The sequence below is a fragment of the Eulemur rufifrons genome, chromosome 30, assembly GCF_041146395.1.
Source record: "Eulemur rufifrons isolate Redbay chromosome 30, OSU_ERuf_1, whole genome shotgun sequence".
In the NCBI taxonomy this organism is placed as follows: Eukaryota; Metazoa; Chordata; class Mammalia; order Primates; family Lemuridae; genus Eulemur; species Eulemur rufifrons.
The window spans coordinates 90,852,425-90,862,874 of record NC_091012.1 but is presented as its reverse complement, the minus strand read 5'-3'; the positions used below and the strand labels follow the sequence as shown (position 1 = coordinate 90,862,874).

Below are 10,450 nucleotides of genomic sequence, written 5' to 3'. Positions count from 1 at the left end.
ATGACGAGGAGGAGGAAAGGAGGAGGAGGCATGGACTCGTTCTTCCAGCTTGGTGGACACTTGGGTGGGCGGTGGTTGTGGGCCAGCTGGCAGTGACACGTCAGGGGAAATCCCTGCTTTCTCCATCAAGCTGTTGATGTCTGCTGTTGGCCACGTCCTTTATATTTTCTAGAGATTCCTGTGTTTCTTAGAGCCTGTTTCTCACAGAAGATCCTTGCCTCTGTGGATTCAAAGAGGCTTTTTTGTGAGGCTCGGAGCTTTACTTGCAGTTCAGACCCTAGCTGCTCAGTGGACATGAGACACAGGAAGACTAGAAGCTTCTTAAGCATTAGGGATAGTAGTTCACTGATGTTTGTTCAGTCAGTACCAGGTGTAGAGCGTGATACTTGGGCACCTAATTAATGCTTGCTAAGCTGAACTCAACTGAAAATGGGAGGTCCTTAAAGAAATTTAAAAAGTTTTTAAAAGTAGGGACACAGTGCTGACAGTGTATAAAAAATGACTGTGTACTTTCTCTGGCTACTTCTTAGATCCCTACCCAAGAGCTATCGTTGGCCACAGTTTCCTAGCTAACCTGGGATCTCAGCAGGGAAAGGAAAGGTGGCTTGGAGCCCTAGTGTCGTGTTGTTTCACCCCCTGTCCCCTCAATTTTCTTTCCCCCTCCCTCTCTCTAGCTTGGGTGGCTGTGCCTGAGTGGGACAGAGGTCCGGGTACTGAACAGGGGGTCTGACATGACAAGCTGCTCCAATACTGAAGGGAACCTCAAGGAGGCAGCTGGAGGGCAGGGGAGGAGTGACAGGAACAGAAACCAGTTCACCACCGAAGGCCGCCAGGTTCTGACTCCTTGAACCAGAAGAGACGTTCTTTTGAGGGTGAACTTTCAACTAAGGCTGCTCTTACCTTGCTGGCCCCGGGGCTCTGCCTGTGGGTGTCCATCCCAGCAGTGGAGGCTGCTCTCATAGGACTGGTTTTGTATGTTTCTTTGCTGTTTTCCACATTGCATTTCTTTCATGATTGTAATGAATTTAGGAAATTCTATAGAATGAAAGATCTGATGAGCTTTAAAACATACTCCAACCTCACTTCTAACCTTTCTCACTGTCACAGTCATTTTTTAAATATATATATTGTAATCAGTGTGTCTGCACTATTAAAAAATTTTAAATTTCCACTGCAAGTGGGCAATCTTTAAATTTTCTAGGAAGGGAGGACTTTTTACCATGAGAGCACCTACTCCTTTTCTCTTTCCTTATTTCATATTTGAAGTTCTTTCATAGCTAAATATCAAATGAGACACTCAGAAGCTGCAGTTTTAGGATAAAGAGGTTTTGTACCATCAATATATCTTCATGTCTTCCCCATGCCATGGTTTAGATTTTTTTACATCCAGAATCATAGAAACCTAGACCTTGAGTTCCAAACAGGCTCCACAGAGCATGTGGTGTCAGACGTGCTGGCCTTTGTTTCCAGGTGACAAGATGCTTAGTGCAGACAGGCGGTGATGTTCTGCATGTTCCCAAGGCCTCTCAGAGAGTGCTGGTGTCAGGACCTAATTCCTCACTCTTATGTCAGTGGTTCTGAGAGCTTTGCACTTATGGTCTAATTTAAAACAATGAAATTTTGGTGACCAACGTAGAGTTGCCAATTTTTAATCTGTCTAATGAAGGAAATAAAAAAATCCAGCTACCATCTACTATCTCCATAATTTCATAGAGTAAAGAGCACCAAAAGTTTAGTCAGGACAGTTCTTCCAATTACAGAAATTTAACTTGATGGGGACAAAAACACCACTTTACTATTCTTTTTTCTCTTATTTTGCTGTGGACCAGTGAAAATCTACAAGTCTGCAGACCCGTATTTGGGAACCCCTGAGCCAACTACATTGTGTTACTTAGAGAATGATGTGGAAATTGACACTGGACTTTGATTGCTATTTTATCTGTTCCTAAAATAAAAAAGAAATAGATAGAAAACAAACCAAAACAGCTAATTCTTAACTGTGATTCAAAATGTCACAGTTCCCAGCTCATTTAATTTGAGCTCAATAATCTGCTGAAGTTTGGTATATGAGGTGGGGGTAGAGGGGGTATGTATATGACTGTGTCCCTTGCATTTCAGAAGAGTCTGTGGAGGAGTTATTTGATATTGACAATGAGCCGACCATCACGGAGCCTCCAGTACTTGAGGAAGAGGCTGACAGCAATGATTCGAAGGATCCTGTGCTAAAAGAAGGGGATTCATGTGATCAGGGTCAAACTACCTCAGATGAGAAAGAGCTGGATGAGTCTACTGTGTCCCAGCGCAATGTATCCGATGTTGTTGGTGAGCAGGATCTTGGTGGAAACCTCAGCCAGCCACCAAATGATCCTGAGGCTAACCTAGCGATTTCAGATAGAAAGATGCCAACTGATAAAAAGCCTACATCTGTGGCGAAACAACCGAGGAAAAGGAAGCAAAAACCCAAAAATATTTGTGTGCCGCCTGGTAAGCCAGTCATGCCAAGTATGCCTGTCCCTCCAAAGGTGCCTAAGCCTGCCAAGTTTGTCTGTCTTGTCGGGTCTGCCTGTCCCACCTGCCAAAGCCTGTGCTATTTCAGCAACTTCCTAATGGCCACTGGAGGCAGCCATCCCAGCAAAAGGATTGTTCTGGGAACGGGGGAGGAATGCCCACGTATTTCTCATGCTCCCGTATCTTAGCGTTCTCTGTTCCACAGGCCTGGAGTGTTTCCTGCCTGTGCATTTTGTCCTGAGGATATCCCATTTTTCTTAGGACCCAGTCCAATTGTCACTTCCTTCTGAAGCCGAAGCCATAGGTCAGAGTGTCTCCTCCCTCCCTGGGTTCCCTAAGTTCTAGAGCCTGTCTCTACTAAAGCACTAGTCCCAGTTATACTATGCTGCTGAATCCGTCCCCCTCGTAGACTGTGAACCTCTTCATGGGAGAACTCTTCCTCATCTTTTAATCTCCCTCAGGGTCTAGCCCGGTGCTTGGCATGTAATAGAGTTTTAATAACTTTTTTAAATAAATGAATGACACTATTGGTTAATAAATATCTGGCTAGTGCAACTGGCAGGATGGGTCCTAGACGAAGGAAGAAAGATTTGGCTTGCACCCAGGGTGAAGGTGCTGCCTCGGCTGTGAGCCACTGCTCAGAGCAAGCGTGTGAGCTGTGCCATGCTTCAACTGCATGTGCTTCCCTTGCTCATACTGCCTGGCCTCTAACGGCACACTCCCGTCCCTTCATGGTGCTTGGTGGCTGTGACAGAATCTTGCCCACCTTCATGGTGCTTGGTGGCTGTGACAGAATCTTGCCCAGCTTACGCTGCTGGCAGCTCTGTGATTCACAGGTGAGAGGGTTCAGCATGACAAACACAGCAGTATGCAGGCTTCAGACACTTGTTCAGACATACTGCTCTGGGCTTGGCTGTGGGAGATCCTCCTGGGCTTGCCGTTCTGTCAGTTGCTTGATGGTACCAATTTTCAGGGTACAAATTAACTACTATCCTTTCAGCCGTTAAAGGACGAAAAAAGCGTGGGCCTTCCAAGAAGAAACCCAGAGCAGCAAAAGTTGAAAAACCTGAGGCTGGGTATGTAGTGCTCATATTCCGTGCACAGTTGTTACCTGTGAAACAGTCCACTGGGCATGTGGCGGGGAGTCTGCAAGGGGATGAAGGAGTCTGGCCGGGTTTGGAGTGGGGAATGGCAAGGTTTCTGTCCCTGAATGGGAGGGCCTGAGCAGGGGAGGAGGCCGCCGCTGGCTGGGCGTGGGTGCTCCACCCGGTGGCTGCAGGTGCCTGGTGGGGGGCATTTTCTGCCCCCCCCACAGGATCTCTGGCCTCTGAGGATGCCTTTGTCCTTACATCAAAGAATGTGTAGCCCAACAAGATACTTTTTTTTCAGGCTGGACACAGTCTTATGGCCACTAGTGTACACTAAACTAAGGCGAAGGCCGTGGAAATGGTGAAAAGGCAGAAGCAACAAGTTGCTCTGATGGTCAGAATTGGAGGGAGAGGGGTCAAGATTGTCTTCTAGGCTTTTCTAGTGCTCTGGCTGAACCTAGTTACTCTTACTACCATATATAGTATGGAAATGGGGTTTTTTTTGTTTGTTTTGTTTTGCTTTTGTTTTGTTTTGTTTTGTTTTCTGAGACAGAGTCTCACTGTTGCCCGGGCTAGAGTGAGTGCCTTGGTGTCAGCCTAGCTCACAGCAACCTCAAACTCCTGGGCTCAAGCGATCCTCCTGCCTCAGCCTCTAGAGTAGCTGGGACTGCAGGGGTGGGCTACTGCGCCCAGGCTGCATATATTTTCCAGTGACAGTAACATGAGCCTTGAAACAGAATCTACGGACTTGTACTCCTGGTGGTAAATTTTACTTGAAAAAGATACCAAACAAAGTCTTTCTTCTTTTCGACCACATATTTCTTCCTTAGTGCTTTCCTTGGACCACTTCTATTGGTTACTATCCATCCCGGAACTGGATATTTTGCCTTTAGAGATTGGGGTGGGGCTCTCTGTTGTGCAACTTTCTTTGTCATGTTTCCCATCCTTTGTTCCTTTTGCCTGACCTCTCAAAACATATTTGTATGTGTATCATACATATTTGTGTGTGTGTAACACAAATGTAAAAGGATCAAGTTTGAGTCACTTTTTAGTTTGTATATAGTGCTATTTACTGATACCCAAGGTGATGTCTTGACCCATTCCTAGGAAACTTTACACCCAGCCAGTTTTCTTTCCTTACTAAAAAAATAAATTTGAAGCTTCCTACTGAGTAAGTCCAGTGTGTAGTGGCTGATAAATGAGTAGGAAATCTAGTCAAGGGAGTGAGCCAGCATGTGTCTTGAAAGACTGAAAAAGTAGACAATAAGGCCAGTAACAGCCTCTGGGCCCAATGAAAACTCCTAAAGAAGTGAAGTCTGACTTTCTTGTTTCTTTTTTTTTTCCTCTTTATATAAACCTCCCAAAGCAAGAACTTTTTTTTTTTTTTTTTTTTTTTTTTATTTGAGACAGGGTCTTGCTGTGTCTCCTGGGCTAGAGTGCAGTGTTGTCATCATAGTTCACTGCGATCTTAAACTCCTGTGCTCAAGCAATCCTCCTGCCTCAGCCTCCCAAGTAGCTGGGACTACAGGCGGGTACAGTCCCACCATGCCCGGCTAATTTTTCTATTTTTTTAGAGATGGGGTCTCGTTCTTGCTGAGGCTGGTCTAGAACTCCTGGCCTCAGGCGATCCTTCCCGCCTTGGCCTCCTGAAGTGCTAGGATTATAGGCGTGAGCAGCCCCCTCCCCCCACCCCTGCCCCTGTGCTGGCCAAGTCTAACTGTTGATATGTGAAACCTCGACTTAGAGCTGTTATGTCTACCTCCTCTAGCATTTTGATATCCCCTGTGGCTATGTGTCAGCATAACTAATGACAAGATTACCTCTGAGGTAGCCAAGCTCCAGCAGTGAAGTGATGCTTACTGCAGCGTGGCTCTGTGGCTCCTCTGGGCTGGGGTTTGGCCCTGTGTAATGAGCGGCTGACAGTGGGATATCCAGTCGGCTGCTGTCCGGGGAGCTGCAGGGTCCTGAGCAGGAATGCGCTTGGCTTACCCTCGGGTAGTATGCACAGCCGTCTGGTAAGCAACAGCCACGGGCAAAGTGGCCTTGCATGAGCAGTGGAGAGCGCATGCTGGGTCCACAGGCATCTCATGAGGCAGAGAAGCAAGAGGCCCCGGCATCATGGCTCACTGCAGAGAGCAGGTGCAGCTTTGCAGACATCCTTTGTTGGCTCCCCAAGAAGTGGACTTGAGTCCTTGGCCATTTACCTAGATAGGAAGCTCATCGGTAGGTGCTCTCCAAGCAGTAACGCCCTAAAAGGGGACCTCCTTGCTCCTTTACCCCTTTTTAAAAAAAATCTGGTCACACTTAGAACAAAATTTTATTTTAATCCTTTTGATTTTTAACTGCAATCTCTTCATCCTCAAGCCCTTTATCCCATGGCCCCTTTCTCAGGACTGACTTTCATATCTTTAAATAGAAATAAATCACTTGGCAGAAAACATGCTTCTCACTGACAGCTAATGGTACTCAGCTGACATTTTTCCCCTATCTTTGATTCAGCAGTAAAGACTACTTAGCAGCTTGTTGCTTCTAATTTTTTTTTTTTTACCTCCACTATTGTGATAAAGGCTTAAAGCCCTGCAAACCTTTTTGTATTTCAGAAACTCTGATTGGTTGTTCTCTTCACTTACTCGAGATTTGTGATATTTGGTTGCCTATGATGTTGGTAGCCTTGCTTTTAAAAAGTATCTTTTATTTTTGCAGTTTCATTCTCCCGCTTGATTCCAGCGATAAAGACAATGAGCCTGATGAAGACAGTGGGCCCGGTAAGTAGAGTGCACTCAGAGCAGTAATGTACATTTTGAAGTGTCTTTGTAGAGATGACTGAAATGTCATTTGGGACGTTTAGCCTAAGCTGGTCCTAGGTTCATCTCCTCTAGGACTCTCTCTGGGCTGGGGAAAGGAAGTTTACTTCCCTACTGTCAGGAGCAGAGGAGTTTCTCTGGGCTTCTTTTCCAACTCACTTCCTGTTCCTGTTTTTGGGTCTGGGTCTCCTTACTTTTATTTCCTCTTTATCTTTCATGGGAGATGTAAATTTTAACCAGCTCCAATTTATGGACTTTGGTTTTAGGGAGTTAAACACATGGCTAAGCAAATGTTACCGTGCTTTAGATGCTTCCTAATGCCCTCTCTCTTTCTCTGGTTTAGTTGCGACCACAACGGAAGCACAGAAGAGACCAATCGGGTGAGTAGGAGAATTAGCGAAACTTGACATTTTTTTAAGGAAAAAAGCCTGATGCTCTGATGAAGAAGATTTAAGAGTAAACATCCCATTTCCTCTGTGAACACTGGTGCTCAGCAGGATCATAATGGGTGTTTGACCTTCCAACCAGGTTGAGAATATTAGGTTCCTTGTCTCTGGCGCATTCTCTAAATTGGTCAGTTTCTTCTTCAAAATGTCTGTGAACCATGCCTTACTTCCAGTCTCCACTCGTCTAAGCCCTTACCGGTTGTTACTCCTTTTTAACTGGGCTCCTGACCTTGATCCTCTCCTCCTCTGATCCAGTCTGTATACCAGTTCCACATGAATCTCCCAAGGCACTGCTTTGATCGTATTGATCCCCAATTGAAGTAGCTTGTCCTCTAAAAATCAAGCTGTTTAGCCCCCAGTATGTACAGCCCTCTGTGGTCTGGCCATAACCTATCTTTCAGCCTTATCTACTGCTATTCCTATTAATGAATCCTCTGCTCTAAGCAGAGCTAGATAAAGGGGTGTTGTCCAGGTCCCAAACTATAGGGGGTGCTGAAAAATTACTGTAATATATCTGAAGTATGGTGCTAGACAAGTATGGTTTGCACGTTGACTCCTTGAATTACTACAGCAATGTGAATTGGTCATTCCTGCTCATCCCATCAAGCCAAAGAGTGCTCTGATTTATCTCTGTTGTGCATTTTTGCAACATGTAAAAATACTGATACTAATGTGTGAAAAGTCATTTGAGGTTGGCAGTTATAGTCGGCTGAAATCCTAGAACCAAGTTAGGCATTGTATAATATAAAGCCATTAATTGGAGATGATCAGTTTTATTAATTATACTTTTAAATTCAGGTTTATTGAGGTCTGCTTTACATACAATAAAATTCACCCTTTTTAGGTGTACAGTTTGATTAATTTTGACAAATGCATGTGGTAGCGTGAGCATCACCAAATAGAAACATTAGTTTCTTCCAGCCTCCACTAGGTAGATGTTGAACAAATATTTAAAGAAAATCTGTTTTAAGGGGCCTGCAAGAAGTGCCCACAGGTCTTGGTCCAGTCCCAAATGGCTTCTATATAAGGGATACTATAGGAAGAGTGGATTTGGGAGGACAGTGACGAGTTGTTTGGGGCATGTTGGAACTGAGGGGCTTGTAGACAGGGTGATATTGAACACATCTAACGACCAATAGAGCACAGGCAGGGATTCGTCAGGATGGATGCCTGCCGGTCAGAACAGATGCCATGAATAAACAATTGGTAAGGCTGTGCCTGTGCATGCTGACTAAATACTGGCCCAGCCCACAGGACGTCCAGGGAAGAAGTTGTAACTGTGGAGCTAGAAGTTAGAAGTCAGGCTGGATATAATGGATTGGGCTGACATATTGGGCTCGGCAACCCAATCCTTAGGAATTGATTGGATTGCCATCGAGAGGCTGAGGATGAACCCTGGGGTTGACTTGAGGGAGGCAAGTGAGTGAGAAGGAGTGAGATGGAAAGGTGAGATGAGGCCCAAAAGATAACTGTGTTCCAGAAATCAAGAGAAGAGAGAGTTTTGAGGATGGAATAGTCAACAGGATAGCAAAGGCCCATCAATTTGGCAGCTTAAAAGTGGTGAACATGGTGGAAATAGATTAACATTTATCTCTGTAACAGGTGCATCCAAGTCCTGTAACAGTATATTATTTTTCTCTCATCATGAAAAGTATATCATGCCCATGTTTCACTATTTGGAAAATACAGGAGTGTGGCAAATTTCATCCTGCTGGAGTCTCTGACCCAAATACCAGCCCCAGCTGAGAATGAGGACCCCAGGGGGTGCACACCACTGGCACCCTCAGTGGTGCAGGGCCACCACTGAGTTTGACTCCTGCCAGAGCACTCTTTCAATTGAAGAGAGGGTGCCTGCCGGTTTGGGGTTGCAGAGAGTGGCGCTGAGGAGAAACCTCCTTGCTCTCAGGCTGCCTCTCTCCGTCTGTGGCCCTTTGCCCTTCCCAGACAACTGGATCTCAAACTCGATAAAGAAAAGTGATGACATTTTCTAACTAGACATTTCCCTCTCAGTTCCCCTGCCCCGCACCCAAACTATTTGAATGTGAGCACTCTGACAGAGCCCATTTCACTCTCAATGCGTGACAGATACCTTCTTTTAGAAGTGAGACAGATGGAAAGATGCGGTAGAAACATGGAAAAGATGGAAAAGCGGGAATAATGGCAAGACTGAGTAGCTCTAAAGAAGGGGAACAGAATTACTGTGGGGAAAAGACAAAAAATTGACAAGTGATCGTGTTCATTGAAAATGCCGTGACAGGGAGACTGTCGCACTGACATTTCTCTTTTGTTTTTCCCCCTCTCATCACTCAGCTTGGAGACGATTGACTGGGAATCTGATGGTGAATACTTGCGAAAGGAAAAGAAATCCAGGCTATTTGAAATAAGCAGTGATGGCAAGTATACTGCTCTCCCAGAGAAGCAGCTGAGCTCTGAAACCTCATCACACACAGTAGTGTGAGGATAAGAGTCAGCAGACTTTCTATTCGGAATCACTTAGTAGCAAGCGCCACCATTTCTTTCCTCCTATGTGCTGGCTGTGGATATGGCTGGGTTCCCTGTACCTCTTGGTCAATTTCCTAACACAGACGCCACTGTTCTTTCTGCCTTAGACCTGAGGCGGCCCCCTCAGTAGAGTTCTTGCTTGCGTAGGACTACACCAGGGGAGCAGAGGGGACAAAGTCGAGAACTGAGGCTGAGAAGTATGCAGGCTGCTCTGCTGCTCCCTCTTCCACTCTTCCCCTCCTTCTCTATGTGTGGGAATGACGAGGAGGAGGAAAGGAGGAGGAGGCATGGACTCGTTCTTCCAGCTTGGTGGACACTTGGGTGGGCGGTGGTTGTGGGCCAGCTGGCAGTGACACCTCAGGGGAAATCCCTGCTTTCTCCATCAAGCTGTTGATGTCTGCTGTTGGCCACGTCCTTTATATTTTCTAGAGATTCCTGTGTTTCTTAGAGCCTGTTTCTCACAGAAGATCCTTGCCTCTGTGGATTCAAAGAGGCTTTTTTGTGAGGCTCGGAGCTTTACTTGCAGTTCAGACCCTAGCTGCTCAGTGGACATGAGACACAGGAAGACTAGAAGCTTCTTAAGCATTAGGGATAGTAGTTCACTGATGTTTGTTCAGTCAGTACCAGGTGTAGAGCGTGATACTTGGGCACCTAATTAATGTTTGCTAAGCTGAACTCAACTGAAAATGGGAGGTCCTTAAAGAAATTTAAAAAGTTTTTAAAAGTAGGGACACAGTGCTGACAGTGTATAAAAAATGACTGTGTACTTTCTCTGGCTACTTCTTAGATCCCTACCCAAGAGCTATCGTTGGCCACAGTTTCCTAGCTAACCTGGGATCTCAGCAGGGAAAGGAAAGGTGGCTTGGAGCCCTAGTGTCGTGTTGTTTCACCCCCTGTCCCCTCAATTTTCTTTCCCCCTCCCTCTCTCTAGCTTGGGTGGCTGTGCCTGAGTGGGACAGAGGTCCGGGTACTGAACAGGGGGTCTGACATGACAAGCTGCTCCAATACTGAAGGGAACCTCAAGGAGGCAGCTGGAGGGCAGGGGAGGAGTGACAGGAACAGAAACCAGTTCACCACCGAAGGCCGCCAGGTTCTGACTCCT

At 45.9% G+C, this 10,450-nt stretch overlaps 1 protein-coding gene across 1 annotated transcript; it reads left to right on the top strand.

The window, feature by feature from the left end:
* Window positions 1–9,304, top strand: LOC138378963 (uncharacterized). Its single transcript, XM_069464257.1, has 6 exons — window positions 1–64; window positions 2,119–2,484; window positions 3,509–3,584; window positions 6,300–6,361; window positions 6,744–6,780; window positions 9,157–9,304. The coding sequence occupies exons 1-6, from the start codon at window positions 1–3 to the stop codon at window positions 9,302–9,304; spliced, it is 753 nt and encodes a 250-aa protein (XP_069320358.1).
* Window positions 9,305–10,450: the final 1,146 nt, after the last annotated feature.

Bases quoted from the DNA above. Each gene is read 5' to 3' on its own strand.
- LOC138378963 (XM_069464257.1), top strand. From the start codon at position 1: ATGACGAGGAGGAGGAAAGGAGGAGGAGGCATGGACTCGTTCTTCCAG. The intron at 6,362-6,743 runs GTAAGTAGAGTG...TCTCTGGTTTAG, and splicing joins TGATGAAGACAGTGGGCCCG to TTGCGACCACAACGGAAGCA. The intron at 6,781-9,156 runs GTGAGTAGGAGA...CTCATCACTCAG, and splicing joins GCACAGAAGAGACCAATCGG to CTTGGAGACGATTGACTGGG.